This window comes from Suillus subalutaceus (assembly GCF_016647625.1).
Source record: "Suillus subalutaceus strain FC151 chromosome Unknown DFJ58scaffold_4, whole genome shotgun sequence".
NCBI lineage: Eukaryota > Fungi > Basidiomycota > Agaricomycetes > Boletales > Suillaceae > Suillus > Suillus subalutaceus.
The window spans coordinates 569,222-591,561 of record NW_024540253.1 but is presented as its reverse complement, the minus strand read 5'-3'; the positions used below and the strand labels follow the sequence as shown (position 1 = coordinate 591,561).

Genomic DNA, 22,340 nt, shown 5'->3' with positions numbered 1-22,340 from the left:
CTCTGTCGGTCGCAACCCAAGCTCATTAATTGATATCGAGCATGAGCTAAGTATGATTGCGCGACTTCTCAAACTCTGAAATCTGAAGTCGTTTTTGTTGTGTCACATCTCTCCTTGGAGATGGACAAGTATATATCATGTAGCAGTGCAAACTGTTAGACCTAAGTACATTCAAAATGGAGTTTGTGTGCTACGTAGGTCCCAGGTAAGTTGAGGGCCAAATGATCTCAACAAAGGTACTGAACCCGAACGGCATGTATTCGCTCCGCCAGCCGATCAAATATTATCGAAATCAGCGCTCAAAAACTCGGCCATCGCCAGTTAATTGTCTTGATATAGCGTAACACGAGGCAGGGTAGGGCTACAGGGTCAATTTATTAATATTAAAGAGACAACAATCGCCTCTTAATAGGCTCTTATCAGTGCGATTCCCATCTCTCTCAGCTTCCCTCATCTTCAGAATCAGAGTGCACAATGAGCGGAACAGGAGGATTTGCTTCACCCCAGCAGCAGCCCCAGCCATATTCGCCCCCGTCTGGCGGCCAGATCGCGCCTGGATCTATCACTTACACGACATCCACAAGTACGGATGGTACAGTTACATATCATCCTTTCAGGTATGATCCCATCTGTCTCGCAAACTAGCTTTATCGTAACCCCATCGATGTTGCAGAGCGGTGCCTGCAAGGCAAGTAGTTGCGATGTTGACGAGATCGCACCGCCTGATCAGATCACGATGTGTAGCTATCAGACAGCCCAAGGTGTTGTGCATGGTATCCAATGGGTACCTGCCGAAGCCACACAGATCTTGCCAACAGGTGCTCAACCTGCCAATGCAGTGAGTCCTCAAATCGCTCGATTACCCATGACTACTGAGCATGCGAATCAGGAATTCGCTGCATCCTTTAATCGCGGCCAGCTCAGCAGGGGAGAAGAGAGGGAGCTTGAAAAGTGGTACTGTCCGATCAATATCATGCTGCTTCATACTCTACAACTTTTTCAGGAAACGCTCTGAAGAGAAGCGCAAAAAAAAAAGAAGAGAAGGTATCCCTAAAGAACATCGCGAAACAGTTTGAAAGGGACGAAATAGAGATCCGCATGGCGCGCGAGAGGGATACTACTCATGTCAGAGAACGCAAAAGGAGCTTCTACGGTGAAGCACCTCCCTCTGGACCATTACCGGGGACCGCTGCATACGGCACTTACAACAGTTCCGCAGATCTTGACCGCAAATTCGGAGATCTCGACATAGAGCCCAAGCAGGTTTCCTTCGCTCCAGGGCCAAGAAAGGGTACTCAGGGTGGTGCAGGGACATACTCTTCCCCTCCCGCAACGTACAGCAGCCCAACAGGTTATCCTACAACTGGAGGCGCTAGCCCTTACAACCGTGCAGCCTCCCCTTACAGACCTGTAGGTAATTTCTCAACTTCACCAAATATAAGGCCACAAGAATTCTCCTCCACGTACCCTGGTGGACCGGATCCCATGGCGAGGGCGCCCTCTCCTTATGGTGCCAGAGCGCCCTCTCCTTTTGGGGCCACAGGGCCCACTTTTGGGCCCACAGGGCCTACTCCTTACGGTGCCAGAGCGCCCTCTCCTTTTGGTGCCCCAGCGCCCTCTCCTTACGGTGCCAGAGCGCCTTCTCCTTATGGCGCCAGAGCACCCTCTCCTTATGGAGGACCAGCACCCACTCCTTACGGTGCCAGAGCACCCTCTCCTTATGGAGGACCAGCACCCACTCCTTACGGTGCCAGAGCACCCTCTCCTTATGGAGGACCAGGACCCTCTCCTTATGGTGCTCGAGCGCCCTCTCCAATGCCGCATGCGCCCCGTGGTGCTTCTCCAATGCCGCCGGGGCCGCGTGCTCCTTCTCCATACGCACGCCCTGTGTCCCGGGCACCGTCCCCATACAATGGCCAACCGGCGACATCGACCTATCCTCCTCACCGCGCTCCTTCACCATTTGTCCCTCCTGGGCAAATTCAATCAGTATACCCCCGTGGGCATGTCCTTGAAGGTCAGCCTATCACGGGCCCTCGGTCGCGAGCACCCTCTCCAATGCCTGGTGCGCCTGCCGGGCCAGGTTTCTCTTCATCCCCACGTATGCCCAACGCAGGATTCACTTCATCCCCACGTATGCCCAACGCAGGATTCACTTCATCCCCCCGTATGCCCAATAGTGGATTCCCTTCGTCCCCCCGTATGCCCGGCGCTGCCACAGGAGGAGAATCGTTACAACTCGCTGCTCCGGAGGCATTCTCCCGTCCGCCTAATGCCGCTCAGCCTTACACTCCGTTTAGCGTGATGAGGATCCAAGAAATGGACAAATTCTACGATCAGATTCCTCGCATGCCACTTGTGCTCGACACTCATGACGTTTACCACCAGGATTGGATCAGATTCATGAATGTACGTGGTGAAAGACTTATTCGTCAGTGTATCAGCTCACTTCCACTTCAGGATCTTGCTCTTGCGTGGGCCGGCAAGATGCCTATTCATGAGTTCTCCAAGGGGGGAGTTCCTCCTAAGCGGAGCTCACTTGTTGCAGATTTAATCAATTTATGGAACGATTCATTCTTCCGTGCCCGTCGCGTTGAGGTGGTCCTCTACAAAGGCCGCGAGCGACGCTCAGGTCTGCACGTAGGGACCATGGACAAAAACCTTCCAATGCCTGAAATCGATGATTTTGACTCGTTGGATTCTTCTTCGTCATCATCATCCTCTTCGGAGTCTGAAGAAGAGGAGTACTACGGTCACGGCGCTGATCTCGCTGACTCCAAGAGAAGGCGCCGGGAGAAGAAGGAGGAAAAGAAGTGGCGCAAGAAGGAAAAGAAGCTCAGGAAAAAGGTCAAGGAACGCGAGAGGCAGTACGCGTTGTACTTGAACTACATCGCGCCTCGCGACATGCCTGTTCCAGGAAATTACTATGGTTGAGTAACATGCAGTGCATGAATCCAGTAACGTCGAATTTGTTGATACTTGTGCTCTCCATTGTCATTGTACTACTACAGACTGCGAATCAATTTGTTACCTGGTCGAGGGCGCAAGGTTCAATTGTGCGAGGTCCATGAAATTTACAGGTCATCAAACTGTACTGGCATGAAGAACCGAACAGTTTAGGGTTCCGACTCGAATTCAAGTTTGCCATTCCGTCGACTCTCGAGAATCTTCTATTCCACTAAGTAGGTGACCCGGCCGGAGGCTCTGCCCCTGAGTGCTCTTGTACCAAAATCACGATGCCCTGGTATTAATGTCGTTTGGATCAAATTCTCCGATCGTTCGGCACATACCATAAACCTTCACAGCATTGCGGGACGCGGCATCTCGTACCTCCATGCATGGAGGATATAAGTGTCAAAGATTCAGCACCCTTGTGAATGTATAACTAAGGTACACTGCCGCGGCTGTATTGGATTTCCCATACCATGTATAGACTACGAGTTGTGACTGGACGTCTGTCAACTAAATCCCCGATGACATCGTGGTTACGTTGTCACAGGAAAGTGATAAGGAAAGACACAATAGAAAAACAATGACAGGATACTGAAGTAACTGAACACAGGAACTACAGGCCTACTACAAGGCGACCCTCAAGACCACGGCGTTTGGTGTTCCATTCTTTGCACCATCTTCATCATTGCTTGAAACATTTTATACTCGCCCGAGGTAAGTCGGATGCATTTGCTGACAATTAAGATGCTGAACTCACCTGATCGTGATTTATAGCCGTTGAATTGAGCAACCTGGCAACCTCTAACAAATATCAGGCCATCGGCGGAACATCTCCTAACGTTCACGTAGGTGAGTATGGTAATCATCATAATGTTGTCATATCATGATTCATTACCACTAGTTTGTGACCCTTCTAGGGATTCGTCATGAGTGATGATTTCGCATAGCGCCTCGAGGAGTTCGACCAATATGTGATGAACCACATCCCGATCCGCCTCATCCGCCTATCAGACATGACGTTTGTAGGGCGTGATGATGTGAGGAAGCACTTCCGGAGCTCTGTCCCTCAAACGAATCCTTTTGGGATTTATAAGGCCTCACGACTTGTCAAATATGCCATTTTATCTCACCGATGGCTGGATTCGGGAGAGCCAACGTATGAAGAGATGAAGGTGGGCTCATTAGCAGCAGGTCCGGGATACGAGAAGCTGAAGAACTTCTGTCGAGCGGCCAGGCAGTACAACGTGGAATTTGCGTGGTCAGATACCTGCTGTATCGACAAGAGCAGCAGTACCGAGCTGGACGAGTCGATTCGTTCCATGTTCCGGTGGTATCGTAACTCGGAGATTTGCATCGTCCATTTAGCAAAAAGCACGACCATCAAGGATATATTGCTTGATGAATGAACAGAAAGGGGCTGGACATTGCAAGAACTCCTTGCACCCTTCTACATCAAATTCTTTAATAAGTACTGGACGCCTATGACGAATGATTCAAATGACAAACGAAAGGAAGCAACCACCGAAATACTGCAGACTCTGGAGAAAGCCACTGGCATTCCTCATCATGAGATCTACTGGCAGTTCAATCCAGGTCCGTCCAAGGTGGATGAGCGGATGGCATGGGCAGCCAGACGCAAAACAACGAGGGTTGAAGATGTAGCGTATTCTCTGATGGGTATTTTCGACGTCAGCCTGCAGATCGCATACGGAGAAGGAGGGGACCGCGCATTCTGCAGGCTCATCGAAGCCATCATGCAGGCTGGTGACCCTTCTGTCCTCAACTGGAAGGGTGCGGCTGCAAAACATCATACTTCAGATGCTATCCCTCGATCGCCGAGGAGCTTTCTGGACCGTCGAGAGTTGAAGTTGGCTAGTGGTGGGCGACTGGAGATGACTATGACCGGTCTCGGCTTGCGAATGCATCTAGTGATACTCCCTCTCAGACTCCCTTTGGAAATGGCTACTGGAACAGGGCGTGACCGCATCACATTCGACTGCCTGTTGTGTCCCAACATCAGGATTGATATTACTGTGCACAACTCGTTGGCCCACGGCCAGTATCAATATGCGCTTGGGATCATCAACTATTCACTTGTCAGGGATGGATCACGCGAGGTTGTGGAGATGCAGGGCAAGTCGGCCGGATTCCCCCTCAGATGCCGGAAGATAGATCTGTTCAGCTCATCCACCTCTGCGCCCAGAACAACCGGTGTTGCTGGGTTTGAGACTGTCTACTTGGAACAGGTATTTGGACCATGGAGGAAAATACGTGAGGAGGGCTTGATCGAAGTCAATTTTCCAATCACACCGCATTTTTACATTGAATGTAAATACCTAGAAATCGTCCACCTGTAGCAGCCTTAGGGCTGTCACGGTCTTGCAATACTGAACCATGCACCGGCAACCTTGAAGGAAGTATAACCAAGTGATATAAGCGGGCCGATTACTACGAATGAACGTTAACTCCGCCTCAAACAGCTATGTATAGCTAGCGCTGATAGTAATTGAATACATACATGGTCTACCCAAGCCACAGTCTTCCCCGGACTGCATGTGCTAGCAGTTATCACGATATGCCGACCATTCAGACACCCAGTCATGGGAGTAGCAGCCTCAAGAATGTTGGCGCGGGACGCTGCCAACATATGCACGGTCAAGCGGCGGCGCCTCGCCCATTATGTCGTTATCACTGACTTTCCACGTACAAGTAGTATTTCGCCGATGAGTGCGGCGGCACATTTTCGTCCAGAAGGAATGGCTATTTTCATTCGTTTAAGGTTTGCCTAGGGAGACTGGGGGTATTTCTGCCAAGTGGAAGGCTCTGTATGTCAAGTCGGCTCGAGGCCGAGGCATGACTGAAGATATTTGCCGCCCAGACGTTCGAAGCGACTGTCACGTCTTATCACTGCAATCCCCTTCCCTCTGGCCAGCTTCCATCATCAACAAAGTGTACAATGGATGGAGTAGGAGGATTCACAATCCCCGAGCCGCAACCCCAGTCGTACCCGCCTCCGCAAGCATCTCATTCTCACGTTGCACATCATTGGGCTGCAAATGGCCAGATTGCGCCTGGAACTATCACCTACACGACGTCCACTAATGCAGACGATCAGGTTACAAACCATCCTTTCAGGTATGAACGGATATCTGGCAGGTCTTGCTAAACTCACCTCATTTTGACCTTTTGAATTTGTAGGGCAGTGCCTGTAAGGCAAGTGGTTTACGAATCGATGTTGACAAGATCTGCCTGAGCCAATCATGATGTACAGCTATCAGACCTCCCAAGGAATTGTGCATGGTTTCCAATGGGTCCCTGCCGACGCCACACAGATCCTGCTAACAAACGCTCAGCTCCCCAATACAGTGAGTCCTCAGATCACCTGAGTGTTGTCACATGACCCCTGAATACTGGGCATGCGGATCAGGGACTTGCGGCAGGATCCTTTGGTTTTGATCTTTTGGGTGGGGAAGGTAATGTGGTATCTGAGCAGTGGTACGACCGTGCGTCTTATATACGTCCGGGTGCTTGCTCGATTTCACTAACTGTAAGGCCGAAAGAAATCCCCCATTCCACCTACCCTGGTGGACCTGACCCTATCGCAATGGCAGCATCTCTGTCTGTCCCCAGGGGACGCTCTCCTTATAGTGCTCGCGCGCCCTCTCCAATGTCGCTGCCTAGACATTCTTCATACTCACGCCCTCCTTCTCACGCGCCGTCCCCATACCAAAGTCGTCAGCAGTCGAGATCACCCTATCCTCCCCACCGCACACCTCCACCTGATGCCCGCCCTCACCCCCATGCGCCATCCCCATACCAGAGTCGTCGGCAGTCGAGATCACCCTATTCTCTCCACCGCACTCCTTCACCTCATGTCCCCCCTCCGCAAATGGTATACCCACACGGGCATGTCTTGGAGGATCAGCGTATTGTGGCTCCCCAGTTGCGAGTACCCTCTCCATTTCCCAATGCACCCGCTGGGCCAGGATTTCATTCATCTTCGCGTATGCCCATCATTACTTTTCCCAGAGAATCAATGTCGGACTCTGCACCGCATCCGTTCGCCCGTTCGCCGAATACCGCTCAAGCTCACACTCCGTTCAGCACGATGAGAATTCAAGGCATGGATCAATTTTACAACCAAATTCCAAGCATGCCAGTGGTGCTCGATACCTATGATGTTCGCCACCAAGATTGGAGCATATTCATGAATGTACGTGATTATAGACATTATTTCAGTGACGTATTAGCTTATTTCCCGTTTTAGAATCTTGCTCTTGCGTGGATGGGAAAATTGCCCCTTCCCGAGTTTGCCAAGGACCGTCCGCCTTCGCGGAGCTCAATTGTTGCAGATTTGATCAATCTGTGGAACAATTCCTTCTTCCTTCCCCGCCGAGTCGAGATAGTCCTCTACAAGGGTCGCGAGCGACGCTCAGGCCCACGCGCAGGGACTGTAGACGATCAACTCTCATTGCCTGAATCGGAAAGGGCTAACGAACGCGAGCGGAAGTACTCGTTATACTTGACCTGTGTCACGCCTTATGTTGACGATCGCAGGTACCCCGGTTTCGACAGCGTCCCCGCATCCCGCCGTCCCGTACCCCATAGCTACTATCGATGATGGAATAACAAACTTGCAAGAATGTGGACTTGTTATTGTTATTGTGCTACTCGCGTGTATGATTGACTATGTATTGATAACCGCACTTTGACCCATTGGCAGGCTGATCAACTTAGTCACTCGAGTATGTTTTTCGACTGCGATCTTTCAGAAAATAAATCCTAGCCATTTTCATATCGATGTAACAAGTCCACTAGTTGGAAGGCGATGTTGCTCTACCAGGAGCTTGCAGTGAGTTGAAATATACTCGTAGTTCAGTTCCGAGACGTTGATGAAGCACGTCCCGATGCTCCCAAGCGAACATAATTGCCCAACAATGCTCCAACATACCTTTTTGCGTCATTTGAATTTGAAAGTGAATGTTATGTAGTGCGCGGTGCAATGGAACAGATTAATTGAAATAGTAAATATGGTGCCGCAGCGCGAGTATAAAAAGTAAGATGAGTATGCAATAACGGCTTTGTGCCTCCATTGTATTAGTCTCCCCTAGTAAGACTATAAGAGAAGGAAAACAGTCATTCCTACTATTGTATGTACTCGAGGGATGGGATAACGTCACGGGAGAGATCATCGTAAAGGTATATACTGCATATGCTACCCACGTCTACTTGCAATAGTTATGTCACGGTTAGTATCGAACATGCATGATAGACTTGCGCTCAGGCCCGCTTGCAGGACTGGACGATATATCGATAAACTTCTATTCACTAAGTCCAAGTTGAAAAGGGTCAAGGGATGGGAGTACTGTTCGTTAGTCAGTCATTCGAGTGTTTCTCATGACATCCAAAAAACAGATATTAAAGGGCGGTACAGCCATTTTCGTATCGATGTAGCGAGTCCAGATTGTTAGTATAATTGGAAAGAAACCAGCAAAATATATGTCAATGGTCTAAAATACAAAATATCTGCGAAGGAAAAATATTAACGAAAAGCAGTATGTATATAAGTTACTCTAGAATCCTCGGCCCCGGCCCCTTGAAGGGTTCTGATAACCTCCTCCATTGTAGCCTCCATAGCCACCACGGGCCTGTCCGCCATTCTGGTTTCCATAACCCATATAATTGCCGCTGTTGTTGTCATGTCCTCCTGAACCACCATAGATACCTCGGCTTGCCTGGCCACCGTAGCCTCCATAACCCCCATAACCACTATTCGCCTGTCCACCATACCCACCGCCACCGCCACCGTACCCACCAGAGTAGCCTCCACGGCCATATGGCGGTTGATGAGCGGTTTGAGCATAGGAGGTAGAACCTCCATAGCCGGAACTACCACCACGAGGAGGGCCACCACGGGGAGGGCCACCACGGTTTGGTGGCATTCCGCGCGAAGGAGGGGCGCCTCCTCGAGGAGGTGGACCACCACGTGTCTGGCCAGGATAATTGTTACCATAATTTTGAATTGGTGGCCTTCCATTGGAGCCATAGCCTCCGAATCCTTGCTGGGGCCCCTGGGTGTACGGCGTTCGAGACTGAGTGGTGTACGACGAGACATATGATGTCGCAGTGTGTGATTGGCCATGAGTGCTGCCGTACCCATGTCCGTTGTTATAAGAGCCATTCTGATAACCACCTCGTCCACGACCGCCACGATCCATGCCGCCCCCTCGACCATGTCCTCGACCCCTCCGAGCTAGATCCTCGCCAGTAAGCTGTCTTGCGGGTTTTGTAACCCCCGGAAGAAACATCGATCGATGGGGAGAGAGTTGCTTTGGGAAGAAATATAACGCGGAGAGAGAACGATCGTTTCTGATATCTTGCAGATTCATGGAAGTCAATGGGGAGTAATATGTCGAGCCAGGCAAACAATCGGGGTTTGGTAGAACGCTACCGCTGATGCCCTTGGACAGGTTGGTAGGCATGGGTTGAGACTGAGCAGTCGTAGTCAGTAACGAAATTGGTTCTAATCGAACTGACGGCATACCTCTTTCTCCTTGCGCTTACCATATAATCCCTCGAAGAATGGATACATTGAATGTTCATCCGCAATAAACATGACGTCGTGACCCCAGCTGTTTCTTCGGACTTCATCCTCAGTGAGCTTAGGGTAGTGCTCGGCCATCGCATCCAATAGCCTTTTCTCGTCTATGAAAGGTAAGAGAGCAACACCTTGCCACAACATCTTCTTCCCATTCATGTCGATCTGGAAGGTTGATGGGTAGAAATCATGAATCGGAGATTCTTCGTTTGTCATGAGATCATGGAAGGATTCGGGTATATGCTTGCGACTGGCGATACTGGTGAGCTATGTAGTCAAATCATTACTCGACATGAACGTACCTAGCAGGGGGGAAAACACCCATAAGTTGCTCGTACGGTTTGAATGGCTGTCCGAGAGTAAATTCCAGTTGCATATTTTCCAAACCTTCAAAGTCCGACGCGAAAGGTGCAAAATGATATGGGTAATACCATTGCCATGAAGGGGTCTACTACCGAGTCAGCAAAGAAAGGTAAATCGGCGGTCGGAGCTCACCCCTTGATAGTAGTAATGCAGAACCCACGCAATACCTTCTACATAGTGTTTTGTTAGCCTTTGCACAGCAGAGTCAGCCAGGTTTGTGCAGAAATCGATAACAAAAGCGCCCACTTTTTACGGAAATCATCATCATTTTCTGATAGGCCAAACTTTTGCTGATAGTATCGCTTCTTATACCCGGGTTCATACAATCTGAGGAAATGTTATTCACATCATTGGATAATTTCACAGCCTTTTCATACCTCACGTTATCGGCCTGTTCAACTGAGCCATCTGCTTTGACTACCAGGGCGTAAGACGCATCTTCGTTATCTTCAGACGATTCCTCATCAATGCCAACCACTTCATCGGTATCCTCTCCCTCGATATCTTCAAGCTTCCGCTTGACGCCAGCGATAGGTGTTACAGGCTCATCAGCTGGACGAGTAACAGGATTCTTGGGCTCGACATCCATGTCAACAGCCCCATCATCAACAAATTCAAGTGCTGATGGAGCATTCCCAAGGCCTGGAATGTCTCCATCATCCATAAGCTCAGCGTCTGTTTTGGGTGGAGGGGTAGGAACAACCGGCTCAGGTTTAGGAGCAGAAGCACTCTGTTTCACAGGAATGAGTCCAGATAGCTCAGCCTTGAGCATCTCTGCAGCACTCATGTTCGCCATCCGTATAGCAGCTCGATTGGCAACTACATCACGATTCGAACCAGCCAGTGCTTGCGCTGCAACTGGAGCGACTTCAAGAGACTGAGCATTACGCGGCGCTCCGAGACCAATAGAGTCGGCCTTAGCAGCAAAAGCATTATCTGCACGTTGGGGAAGAGATGATAGCGATGTAGTGGATGCAGTCAGACCAAGTTTCGCAGACGGGGCGGCGAACTGAATATCGCCCATGGCGTTCTCTCCAGACCCAGACTTTTCAATCCTACGACGCTTCGCTTCCTGATCTTGACGTTGCTCAGCTGAGGTATGGTAAGTCTCTAAGGCGTTGACGGATCACATTATAAATACTCACTCTCTTGTCGCTTACGGAAGATCTCATCTTCTCGTCGCGCCAGTCCCTCTAATATGATCTGTGCACGACTAAGCACTAGTTGACCATGGTTCGTCAGATATCCACCCATTCTGGGCAACTCCATCTTCCAGATCCTCAAGAGAGTATCAATCGCTCCTTCGCGAATCTCAAGTGACGGCAAATGCGGCAAGAAATCGTTGCCGACAAAGAATATGAGCAACACCCAGTCATCAATAGCCTGTTCCAAATCGAAAGGGAAGGGTGTATTGTTCACATTCAACTCGGATTCCAGATACTCGCGCAGAATGGCGACATCGAGGAAAATGAACGGTTTTTTTTTCCGGTGGAGGAGGCTTTTTAATCTCTGATTTCAGTCCTGTACATTGAGCGGCATAGTGACCTTCTTCTCCACATATTCGGCACCCGGAACCTTTGTCCTGCGCAAACACATCTTCCCGAAGCACTCGGAAATATGGTTCATGGGTCGCGAGGGCAAGCATAATGAGATCAGCATCCTGAACATGCGGTCAATAACGGAGAGCACAATGGAGTTGGAAATCAACCTACCAAACCATAAATTACATGTCGAGTATTAGGGTCATGACCGGGGTTTGTGCGCTGTCTGCGTATGAAGTCCATAATCTTATGCTCTCCTTCTCCAGGCACACTTGCATCTGAGATGATGACTTGGAGCTATACAAGAAATGAATCAGAAAGATCCCTAAGAAATGTTCCCTGCGTACATCTTTCCACCCTGGATCAGTGTTCATCTTCTCCACGACCCAGTACCGTAACGACGCTGCTAGAAGGGCCATGAACGGCGTGCCGGGTGTGATAGCATTAGAGTCCCAAGCTTCCTTGCTTTTCTCGTCGTCGGTGATAATCTTACCCATAGCTGCAATGATGAAATCGGTCAGAAACACAGCATAAATTCGCTCTGAGAACACCGTACCTTCCCACTCAGCGACAGCAAGTTTACGAGCTTCCGCCTTATCTTTTGCTTCTTGAGCGCTCCTGAACCGTCTACTCCGCTGCTGATTCATTTTGGCACGAGGCGCAACGCCGTCTAATTGCACTCTGTGTAAGGCCGTGGTATGAGAGGGTAACATGAATGTAAAGCGCACCAATAGCCATGAAAAGAAGCTTGCGCGGCCGCACCATGTTGACCACTCTGTTGGTGTATTTGAAGACTTCAAGCATCATTTCCTCCTCTGTTTCGGGAGCCGGCTGCGGAAGACGAATCAATGAGTGAACCGAGTTTGTAGAGCAATATATGCGTACTTTGCCATCGGGATGAGTACAAGGATGAACCTGCGTGCGTACGGGTGGTCAGCCACGAAAAACGTAGTTACTTCCATCACTCACGATGCCGTTCATATCCAAGTACAAGCTGTCAAATTCCGCGCCATTGGGATTAGGTTGTGTGATGTCAACGGGAAGTTTGATAGGATCTCCAGCTGCGTCGAGAACTTCCTCCTCCTCCGCTTCAATGACAGACGTTACTAGTAGCTGTTAACCAAGTCAATACAAGTGAAGCACCGGTTGCTCACCAATTTTCGGATACTTCTTGCTCAACCAACGGAACAGTGCGGGAACACCCTATAAACAAGGTCAATGAAAGCCCAAATTACCAGTTTTGGAGAACATACCATTGTGCAGCAATTCCGATATAAACGAAGATTATAATGTGATCGTCCACGAGCAAGGACTGTAGCGTCGGCGCCGACTGCCACGACAAAGCAAAATGAAGGTCGTGAGAACTTGAGCTGATGTAATTAGAGTTCCCACATTCCCCAGACTATGACTCGGTCACTCAGATGATTCGAAGCGATCAAGCAAAGTTGAATGTAATGTTTATTGCTTTTTTGACTACTAACCCTTGGACTTTGCCAAACATTCTACTGAAACGATGAGCGCAACTACAACCATTACAATGACCGCTCTTCCTTCTAACTCTACAATCAAGCTCGCTCCTGCTCAATCTCATGCCGAAGCATCATCATCTCCGGCCCAGAATCAGCCTCCCAAGTCTCAAAAGCAGATGACCAAAGCGGAGAGACGCGAGCAACAAGAACGTCAGAGAGCTGCAAAGGCTGCTACTAAAGCAGCTGGTCCCCAACCTAGCGCATCTAATCAGAGTTCTGCTCAGGCGAAGAAAGGCGCACCACCTGCTGCAAGTACTGGTGCTTCAGTCAAGAAAGGTGGAAAGGGTCCTGATGGAAAACCAACAAAGGAGACGAAAGAAACCATATCGGATGACTCTGCTCGTGGTTTGCAGATATTCTCCCATTTTGGACTCCCCAAACCTCCTGGCCCTAGCAAGGGAGACATACATCCCGCTATCATCCGCCTCGGATTACAATTTTCGGAATTCAAGATCGCAGGGGCAAATGCACGGTGTATTGCGACCCTGACTGCATTTAAAACTGTATTTTGCGATCGTCCTGGTCTACCGAATATTGCTGACGTTGATCAAGGTGATACAAGACTATGTCACTCCTCCTAACAATACGCTCTCGAGGCATCTTTTGACACATCTTTCGCCTCAAATCACTCATCTCGTTTCTGCTCGCCCAATGTCTGTCACTATGGGTAACGCCATTCGGGAGCTCAAATTAGAGATCAGTGGATCGGATATCGACCTTCCGGAGCAGGATGTTAGTGTCAAGTATTCGTCGCTGTCACACATAGCACTCATTCACTCCTCAGGCGAAAAATCTCCTCTGTCAAAAGATAGATGATTATATCAGTGAACGAATTACTATAGCAGATCAAGTCATCCAAGAGACTGCAGGTACCAAGATTAAAGACGGAGACGTCATTCTGACGTATGCTCGGTAACAAGCTTCACGCTTCTCCCGTTGTCATTAGCTAATAGTCATTTGCCCAGATCTTCAGTTGTAGAGCAAGTTCTGGTCGGTGCGTGGGATGATGGGAAGCAATTCTCGGTTGTCGTCGTCGATTCCCGGCCAATGCTAGAGGGTGAGGTCATATTATTGAAGTCCCCGTTTGTAATCTCATGCTGTGACCTACGGAATAGGCAAGAAGCTTCTCTCCGTACTTTCTGCCATGGGCATCCCCTGCACTTATCTCCTTCTGCCATCCATTGGATCTGTCATCACAGAGGTGTCGACAGTCTTAGTGGGCGCTCACTCCCTACATTCGAACGGCGCCGTATTTTCCCGTGCAGGCACGGCTCTCGTAGCTATGATGGCCAAACAACACAGCGTTCCTGTGGTCGTTTGCTGCGAGACATACAAGTTCGCGGAAACAATCCAGCTAGATAGTTTTACCAAGAATGAACTCGGTACGTTCCCCCATAGTCGTTATCTTTCAACTTGACCTAATATTATGATCCTGTAGCGCCAGCTGGCGATATATTTTCGTCCTTCCCCCTCACTCGGTCAAAAGATACGCTCACCCTCAACAAACAGCCCAACCTAGAGATCCTCAATCCGCTCTATGACCTGACACCTCCTTCGAGTATCACAGCAGTCGTGACAGAAGTCGGGGTTATCCCGCCAAGCTCCATCAGCTCGATTCCACTTGCGCTCGGTCGCACTACACTGTAACATACCACACATAGTATTGTGTGATTACGAGTAGGAAGTTACAATCGTACAGTTTAATTGCATTGATGGCATGATGCCTTAGTCTATTTACGTGTTTCGCTCTGATGTTGTGCTGGTCAACGCCAGTCAATCCATTTGTCAAATAATTACATTGTATTTGTTCCCCCATTAATTACTACTTGCCCGATTGTGCAGGCTTCGAAGTTCGATGTCAGCATGGTCAATGAACTCTCTTGATCACGGGTTCCACTTCAGAATTAGCTGTCCGGTCCCAGGAGACTGGGTTCAGCGTTCGAAGGTAAATAAAGATAAGGCGTGAAACCCGAGGAATGACAAACAGCAACAACAGTAGAGAGCTTCTCGGATGATCATAGTGAGGGGGAGTCCCAACTCTGTTAATGGCGACAATGATCTAGTGCTTTAGAGACAGCGTATCGATGCATAGGGTAAACAGTAGATGAGAAGTGGGTAAAACACAAACCAATTACGATTCTGGCTTCTCTCTAGCGTCCTGACTCTCAATTATCCTCTTCTCAATCCACTCGAATGCCTTGTCCGTTGCCGTCTCAACGGGATGATCGAATATGTATGGCAGGAAAGGGACGATAGCAAGTCCACTGATAGTTGGACCCCAAGTCTTCAATCTCTTGTTCTGCACGTTCGTGAAAGCTTTTTTTGCTTGGTTGACGGCGGTATGAATAGTGAATGCGGGCAGCGCCCTGTGCATTATGGAGCATCCAATAAGAACGATTACGATGGAAGGTGTGATAGTCAGGAACGTGCACGTACATTGATGCTACGGATTGGAAAACCGCACGTTTGACGGCTACCATGCCTACTCTCGTCGGCTCAGAGAAATGGGCAGCTTCTATTGGGCTGGGCCCGCGTCTATGAGTCTTATACGCCTCGTAGCCCACGTCGCTGGTATGATGTCACAAGTCGGCACGGAGATTGATGAAACGGCACGCACCCAGCGAGATATAGCCATGAAATACCGTAGCATGCGGTAACTATGGCAGGAGGTACTACGGGACGGAATGCCTCTCCGACATCACTGGTCTATGATCAGTCTTTACCACGAACAAAAATAAGTTGAGAGATGCAAAGACACGTACATATGCAATGTAACGACTGCCGGCACGCACTGCAGTCCTGAGACGAGCAGCATATGCCATGTAACGCAGATCAGAGTCTGTGCTGTCTACATTTCTGTCAGCTAGAGAAGATAATTCATCCTGTGCTTTTTCTGTCACTCGCGACATGGTTGTAGTACTCTGAGCCTACTGTTTAAGTTGACCTCAAGGCTCAGGCTGGGAGGCTAGTTAATTACATAATGTGAAATCGAGGGGTCATTTTTATTGTTTGACCCCGTGTTGACGAAAGCAAGTCACTGTGGTCAGTCTCACCGACACTCGCCGACTCTAACAGTAATGTCCTTAACGGCCCTCGCAGTGCTGGACTCTCAGATGGATAACATCGATGTCCTTCGTAATTCTATTTCTCCAGATGACTCCACAGCAAAGATCAGCGCATATTATTCCCTTGTCTTCCCAAACATCACTTTCTATCTTCAGACCCTAACAGTAACTATTGGGCGACGATGTATTCCCAATGCGTCTACATCTGCTGGCGACAACAGTCCTGTTGATGTCGATTTGGGACCTCTTAAGAGTGTATCCAGACTCCATGCCAAGATCGAATACGAGGAGGACGACGAACGCTTTGTTCTCGCCGTCGTAGGCAGAAACGGTGCCTGGGTGGACGGTGTTTGGTCTGGCAGCGGTAGCAGAGTTCCTTTGGGGGAAAGGTCGGTATTTGGTCTCTCATGAGCTGAAGCATTCTAAACGTGGATCAGGTCTCAAATACAGATAGCTTCTAGGACTTTCCATTTCGTGCTCCCTCCCCCTCCAGCACCGGAAGACTCGCCATCTCCGAGTTCAAATTCATCGGTGCAGCGCGCACGTTCACCCTCTGTTGACATTACGTCTATTTCACCACCTTCCTCTCTTCCTTCGAATTCACCGCCCCCCGTCTCCGTACCAGTTCCGCCGCCAAAATCGCCAGACCCGCAGCTCCCGAACACGAACAGCATATCCAGGGTAAAGACCGCGCCCAAAAAGCGCAAGAAATCAGACTTGCCAATACCAAAGCCAGAGGTCATGCCCCCAAAACCTCAATTTACATACGCTCAGCTTTGTTATCGAGCTATTAAGGCAATGGGCGGCAAGGCAACGCTGCAGGATATATGTTCGTGGATGATGGAGAATTATGACTGGTATCGGTACAACGAGGGTGCGGGGTGGGAGGTGAGCTATCTTATCTCTGCTGTCGCACCTGACAGCTAATGGCTTACCTGCTTTTCAGAACTCTGTTCGGCATAATTTATCATCCGGCCGTGCGTTCAAGAAGATGGAGAGGAGTTCCGGAGAGCGAGGGAAGGGGTTTTATTGGTCTGTGGACGAACAATATGAACACACCTTCGAGGAGCAAGAAGCCAGATCACAAGCTGCATCCTCAAGTACGGGTGGTAAAGATGGAAAGGGCAGGAAGAAGGAGAAGGCAACACCTCTAGAACCTGCACTCAAGCGCAGCGTCAAGGGTGACATCAAAGGCGTTACTCTTCCGCCACCGTTGACATCAGCGCCGCTACCATTCAAGTCTTCTAACTCCTCTATACCGCACACAAACCCGTTGACGACAGCCTCCCTTGCGAGCCCTTTCACAACCACACCCATTATTAAGGCAGAGCTCACCGCACCCAAGCTCACTTCAACAGTGCACACAGCACCAGGAGCCGTATCTCCGCATGTGGCTCCTGCACTAGTATCGACTCCTTCATCAGAATCTTCCGCATGTGCTGTATCTGGTGCCGCATCTGCACCCTTCTCAGCATTACCGGCATCTGTTTGCCTGCCCATCATTGTCGGACCCGTTCCACCTTCGCATCCTTCATCCTCGAACCCTGAGCAGGCACAGCCCATCATTCTTCATAATAATACCCTTATACTATCACCCACGATCTTTTCACATCTGTCTCCAGAGCAGCTCAGAGAGCTTGAGGCGCTTGGCGCCCAGAAAGCTCTAGAGATCTTACAAGGCCATATCGTGCGATATCTCAAGGAGAAAATGACGCGTGGACGCGGGCGGACCAAACGCGCAAGAGGTGGTCGCGGGGGCACACCCGGATCTCGTGACAACAAAGCCCCTCCGACAGGTGGGCCATTTACCACTACGCCACTCCCATCACGGACGCCTCAACTAGTTACGGTGTCGGGTTTCGAGAGTGCCCAGACCCAAGCACCAGCCGCCCATCCGCCGACCGCTGAGAGCGTTGCTGTCAGTGTCACGGAGAAGCCTCCTGTGCCTGTGCCAATAACTGCAGCTCCCCCTCGTAGCGAATCTCCTATCATCGTTGTGGACGACGTTGACTCGGCCGATGAAGGTCCCGCGATGAAGAAGCGGCGGATAAATGTGGTTTGTTAGCATCAATCGTTAATTTCCCACTCTCTGATTACCACCCATCGCATACGTGACTTCACGCCTTCTTTTCTACGATTTTTCGTGACTTACTTTTACCAGCCCACTATAGTTCATGCGATAATTTGACTCAGTAGTAACATACGATACTCATGGAAGCATGTTTATGATTCTTAGGACTATAGATCAGAATTTATACAGATCTCGCTGGGCGTACGCATTCATGAGACGTTACTAATGCAAACTTTGAGAGTAATCAACCGGAAGGAACATGTTGGGGGTGATCATGACTTGATCGTGACTTGAGGAAAACATTGTAAGTAGTACTAATCAGCTAGTAAAGCAAACGAAAACAGTGAACGGAACAAGATGTTAGGGGTTTTCGTTATCGTGACATGAAGAAAATATTGTGATGCTAATCAGGTAAAGCAGACGAAAACAGCGTTCGAGAAAACAAAACTATGACAAGAGAGCATGCGTATCAATTGAGCAGAGAACGATAACAATATTCACAAAACGACAAAAAAAAACCAAGACAGCGAACATGAGACAACGAAACAACAGCACAGTGTCGCCAAAAACGGACTGCCCCTTAGTAATTAGTAAGCGCTCCCATTCAATGGGAGCGCTGGTACCTGCGAATTTTCTGGAACTTGAGTCTTGTTCCACGTCCACGCCGGGATTCCGCAGCATCCCACGAGTTATCTTCCTTCAACCTGTTCTCCCTCCCTTCACATTCACCACCTACGTCCCTGTGGGTATCTCTCACCGCGGAACCTCTGCGCAAAGTTGTCGAGGATGCGCACTGCGAGCTTGTAGGCTTCCGTTCCGTTCTCCAGATGTTTGGTCAACACAACGGTTAGGAACCTTTCAAGACGAGTATCCTCTACTTCCGCACGAGTAACCCAGTTCTTGTCCTCGTCGATGCCTTTCAACAACCTCAGAATCTCGCCTTTGGACATAATCTCCTGTTTCCGAAAAATGTGTGGGTTAGCGTTCATTACTACGACTGCAAGAGAAACACGCACTACGTTATCGTCGAACAGAGAATCCAAATGCGCGCGGGGGATTCCCTTCAACTTTTCCGCCCACATACGCACTTTTTTGGAGATCGCACTCGCATAGAACCTTGCTCGCTGAGGATCACCGGTTTCGTCCTCGCTGTCCGACACCTCCATGTCCTCCACCCTGACCCTGCTGCTTGACGCTACGGCACTCCCACCCGGGGCCGGCTTTCTGTAGGTGCGCGCTACAACTGAAACCCTACTCTCCCGAGCCGAATGCCTTGGTGCTTGAGTATCATCGAGAGAGACGGAAGATTTTGCACGGTTGTTGTAGGCATCCGCTACGGATCTCGGACCATCCGGAACGACATCATCGGTCACTTCGACACTGCTGGATGAAAATCTCCCCGAAGACGAGGTAGGTTCGATTGACGAGCGTGGCCCGGGCGAAACATGATCGATATCACTCGTCGCTGAATCTGACTCGAGACGAGGTTGTAGCGTTCTATTTCGCTTTAAGCGCTTTGGAGGACCGCCTCCCGAGGTGTCGCTGGATTCCGAGTCGAGGCGGCGCTTGGCTGTGTTGACTTTGATTGACGTTGATAGGATCTGAGTCTGAATGCGGTGATGCTTCGAGTCAGTGCCATTTTAAAATTTCCGTAGTAACGTCGACTCGATACTTACATTCCTTTGCTTCTGTGTGCTCTTTTGATTTTTGGGTTGCTTCTGCAACAGACTGTTCTCCTCGTCACTGCGAAGGGTGAGGTTAATGACATCTGAATCTTCCATGACAGTGGAAGTTGGTGGGGGAGTGCCATTGACATCAGTAGTAGACTTCACAGTGCCATTTGATTGGTTGAGCACTGCCTCAGATATTACTGGCATTAGGCTCTGAGGTTCTGATATGTGAAGTTTAGAATCAAATATCATTAAGTGCATATTCATGTTACCTGTAGCAGGGCTCTCATTAGAGTCAATAGGATTGAGAGGTTTCCTGGCTTGAGTTGCTAGTAATCGGCGCAAAACAATGAAGCGTAGATTTGGATTCCTGGGTGCAGAACCTTGATGAGCAGCTTGAGATGTGCTAGTGAGCTGAGGGCATAATGACAGGAAAGTTTGGGGTGGTGGCCTGTAAGCAGATGGGGCAGTACTTGCACTAGAGGCAGAAGGTGCCAACTTCAGACCCTCCATAGCACCTGCGATGGTTCCAGTGTCCTGCTGGGAAGAATAATTGGAGGTAACAGATGGAGTGACAGTAGCTAACACAGGATTAGCTCCCTGAGGTTCCCTTCTTGGAATACCTCTGGTATGCACTAATGGGTCTGACCACTGCACATGATGTCCAGCTGAACGATTGTTCTGTGGCTGAACACTGGCATGAGAAATGACAGAAGGCAATGCTTTAGAAGCAGTAGGTGCAGAATGCACTCCACCACTACCATTGCAGGAAGGGCTGCTTGTAGGATGTGCCATTACTAGAGAGAGTCTTAGAGATGAAGTGGTATTGGGTTGAGGGACAAAACAATACAATATGGACCCATGTCCCAATTTATACTATGCTGTTGGTGGAGTTTGAACTTTATTAGTGATCTGACTCATTCACAGGTTCTTGACCTTCTGGAAGGTTCTCTATTCTCACGCCAAGCAATTCTTCAATATTGTGGCTAAGTGTCTGTTGCTTTGTACTGGAAGTGACTGGTAGAGAGGAGATGCTTATTTTGTGATATTGTTTCTCTGCTATCCCACTGCATGTTGCCTCTAATAGATCACTTGTTCAACTTACTTGTGTCTTGCTTGTCTTGAGTGCATCCTAGCAGGTTTACAGTATTATATTTCTGAAGCACACTTAATTAGTACTGAATATTTACCACTACTCATCTGTTTCTGGTGGTGATAGAGAGAGGTCACATATTTTTAAGCAAGTGGAGTCCCCTAGTCCCATACTTGATGGACTCGGTAACATTTCATTGCAATCAGAGAGTCGCAGAACATGGCAGTAGCGAAAGCTGTAAACAACTGGGGACACGGGAACGAGTTAGAAAAAACTAATATGAGAGACGGAGACTCGAACAGAATGTACTACAGGGAGCAACATGGGAGGGTGGGTAGTTCAAATTGAGGTGCAGATGTGCACGGTGCAGGAGTACTCTGTGAGGGCAAGAGAGTAGAGACGGAAGAACGAAATTCGTCAGTAAGCCTCATATGTACCCAAACGAAGAGGGGCCTCGTATGTGTAAGCCAATGACTCGAAAACTGAGTCACAGATGATTTGACCGGCGTCGCGAACTCATTCAACTGACATTCAAAACCAAACCAAGGATTGCAGACCACAACATACTTAGTGTGTGAGCTAAGGACAACGGCAAAGTGTATGTATGTGCATGCCTGGGCAAGCTGCAGATCAGTACCCCGCTTCATGCCATTACTCGCCATTGTAAACACAACGGCGGCCTTACTCAATGCTAAGTCGTAGTCGGCATCCCCCAGCGATATACTGTCCATGTTCGAACCAGATCTCGGATCTGCGCCGTTCTTCTCCAAATACCGGTCCGCTCTCTAAGAATGTCAAATTTGAACCGGCGGAAACTGGATACAAGTTTACACTCACACATACACGTTATCTGACACACTAACTTATCATGCCCATAGTGAGTGATCATAGCTATTCGCAGCTATGAATGAAAGCGGCGGAATGCGAAATATTTCTCGCACTCGCAATAATAATCAAGGAGAAGACAGAGAACGTCGATAGAGTACCGGGTATAAACGAACTAGTATCCGCCGTGTCGCCCGGGGGCCACAGTGGAGAAGGCACCGCGGGGCTTATCTGCACGGAACCACCAGATTTGCTGACTCGACTCTCAGGCCAGTGGGGATGAAATGGGTGGTAATAGAACGTTGATAGCTCCTCGAACCGGATGATTCAATGAATTCATTCTTCAAACTCACCGAAGGAACACTGATAGGAATCAGTGCCAGGTGGCCAAACTCGGAAGTTGGTGACGATCCATAGTTGGGTTTGGCTGAAAACAGGCATTCGGAATTCTCCTGTTGGACTCGGACCTGTGCAATTTGTAAAACGTTGAGTTTAATGATATCGTACTCACATCTGTCATCAGTCCCCACGGGGGAAGTTGTGTCCAAGGTGCTAGCAATTCGATATCGGCCTACATCTTGATTACACGTACTAACCATTGAAGAGAACGGAAACATGTGTGGGCAATGGTGG

The 22,340-nt window shown here is 49.3% G+C and overlaps 7 protein-coding genes across 7 annotated transcripts; 4 read left to right on the top strand and 3 right to left on the bottom strand.

The window, feature by feature from the left end:
* Positions 1-474: 474 nt before the first annotated feature.
* On the top strand, positions 475-2,934 carry DFJ58DRAFT_877904 (uncharacterized protein; the record flags this gene model as incomplete). Its single annotated transcript, XM_041394482.1, has 5 exons — positions 475-617; positions 745-838; positions 890-954; positions 1,023-2,409; positions 2,461-2,934. The coding sequence occupies 5 exons, from the start codon at positions 475-477 to the stop codon at positions 2,932-2,934; spliced, it is 2,163 nt and encodes a 720-aa protein (XP_041250355.1).
* A 3,261-nt stretch (positions 2,935-6,195) lies between these two features.
* Positions 6,196-7,773, top strand: DFJ58DRAFT_322410 (uncharacterized protein). The gene is made up of 3 exons (XM_041379837.1): positions 6,196-6,455; positions 6,513-7,165; positions 7,220-7,773. The coding sequence occupies exons 2-3, from the start codon at positions 6,557-6,559 to the stop codon at positions 7,571-7,573; spliced, it is 963 nt and encodes a 320-aa protein (XP_041250354.1). The 5' UTR covers positions 6,196-6,455; positions 6,513-6,556; the 3' UTR covers positions 7,574-7,773.
* A 573-nt stretch (positions 7,774-8,346) lies between these two features.
* On the bottom strand, positions 8,347-12,710 carry DFJ58DRAFT_741339 (exoribonuclease 2; the record flags this gene model as incomplete). Its single annotated transcript, XM_041387136.1, has 16 exons — positions 8,347-9,443; positions 9,497-9,800; positions 9,853-9,998; positions 10,046-10,103; positions 10,160-10,240; positions 10,291-11,005; positions 11,059-11,411; positions 11,482-11,573; positions 11,626-11,751; positions 11,802-11,953; positions 12,011-12,124; positions 12,183-12,285; positions 12,340-12,369; positions 12,424-12,560; positions 12,609-12,657; positions 12,690-12,710. 16 exons carry the CDS (start codon positions 12,708-12,710, stop codon positions 8,526-8,528), a joined length of 3,399 nt encoding a protein of 1,132 aa, XP_041250353.1. The 3' UTR covers positions 8,347-8,525.
* Positions 12,711-12,870: 160 nt separating this feature from the next.
* DFJ58DRAFT_322333 (uncharacterized protein) lies at positions 12,871-14,913 on the top strand. Its single transcript, XM_041379836.1, has 6 exons — positions 12,871-13,486; positions 13,536-13,715; positions 13,768-13,895; positions 13,949-14,040; positions 14,099-14,365; positions 14,422-14,913. The coding sequence occupies exons 1-6, from the start codon at positions 12,968-12,970 to the stop codon at positions 14,628-14,630; spliced, it is 1,395 nt and encodes a 464-aa protein (XP_041250352.1). The 5' UTR covers positions 12,871-12,967; the 3' UTR covers positions 14,631-14,913.
* A 201-nt stretch (positions 14,914-15,114) lies between these two features.
* DFJ58DRAFT_650796 (mitochondrial 18 KDa protein-domain-containing protein) lies at positions 15,115-15,892 on the bottom strand (the record flags this gene model as incomplete). Its single annotated transcript, XM_041381587.1, has 4 exons — positions 15,115-15,349; positions 15,420-15,551; positions 15,601-15,689; positions 15,746-15,892. 4 exons carry the CDS (start codon positions 15,890-15,892, stop codon positions 15,115-15,117), a joined length of 603 nt encoding a protein of 200 aa, XP_041250351.1.
* A 113-nt stretch (positions 15,893-16,005) lies between these two features.
* Positions 16,006-18,362, top strand: DFJ58DRAFT_741336 (uncharacterized protein). The gene is made up of 3 exons (XM_041387135.1): positions 16,006-16,437; positions 16,486-16,936; positions 16,995-18,362. Exons 1-3 carry the CDS (start codon positions 16,061-16,063, stop codon positions 18,111-18,113), a joined length of 1,947 nt encoding a protein of 648 aa, XP_041250350.1. The 5' UTR covers positions 16,006-16,060; the 3' UTR covers positions 18,114-18,362.
* Positions 18,347-20,618, bottom strand: DFJ58DRAFT_758408 (uncharacterized protein). Its single transcript, XM_041388291.1, has 3 exons — positions 20,062-20,618; positions 19,796-20,010; positions 18,347-19,726 (listed from the first exon to the last, which is right to left on the bottom strand). Exons 1-3 carry the CDS (start codon positions 20,582-20,584, stop codon positions 18,845-18,847), a joined length of 1,620 nt encoding a protein of 539 aa, XP_041250349.1. The 5' UTR covers positions 20,585-20,618; the 3' UTR covers positions 18,347-18,844.
* Between the last annotated feature and the right edge of the window lie 1,722 nt (positions 20,619-22,340).

Excerpts from the sequence above, each read along its gene's own strand:
- DFJ58DRAFT_322410 (XM_041379837.1), top strand. The coding sequence starts at position 6,557 with ATGGCAGCATCTCTGTCTGTCCCCAGGGGACGCTCTCCTTATAGTGCT. Across the intron at positions 7,166-7,219 it reads ATTGGAGCATATTCATGAAT|AATCTTGCTCTTGCGTGGAT; the intron begins GTACGTGATTAT and ends TTCCCGTTTTAG.
- DFJ58DRAFT_758408 (XM_041388291.1), bottom strand. The coding sequence starts at position 20,584 with ATGGCACATCCTACAAGCAGCCCTTCCTGCAATGGTAGTGGTGGAGTG. Across the intron at positions 20,011-20,061 it reads TAATGAGAGCCCTGCTACAG|AACCTCAGAGCCTAATGCCA; the intron begins GTAACATGAATA and ends TTCACATATCAG. Across the intron at positions 19,727-19,795 it reads GCACACAGAAGCAAAGGAAT|ACTCAGATCCTATCAACGTC; the intron begins GTAAGTATCGAG and ends CACCGCATTCAG.
- DFJ58DRAFT_322333 (XM_041379836.1), top strand. The coding sequence starts at position 12,968 with ATGAGCGCAACTACAACCATTACAATGACCGCTCTTCCTTCTAACTCT. Across the intron at positions 13,487-13,535 it reads CCCTGACTGCATTTAAAACT|GTGATACAAGACTATGTCAC; the intron begins GTATTTTGCGAT and ends ACGTTGATCAAG. Across the intron at positions 13,896-13,948 it reads GTCATTCTGACGTATGCTCG|ATCTTCAGTTGTAGAGCAAG; the intron begins GTAACAAGCTTC and ends TCATTTGCCCAG.
- DFJ58DRAFT_741336 (XM_041387135.1), top strand. The coding sequence starts at position 16,061 with ATGTCCTTAACGGCCCTCGCAGTGCTGGACTCTCAGATGGATAACATC. Across the intron at positions 16,438-16,485 it reads AGAGTTCCTTTGGGGGAAAG|GTCTCAAATACAGATAGCTT; the intron begins GTCGGTATTTGG and ends AACGTGGATCAG. Across the intron at positions 16,937-16,994 it reads ACGAGGGTGCGGGGTGGGAG|AACTCTGTTCGGCATAATTT; the intron begins GTGAGCTATCTT and ends CCTGCTTTTCAG.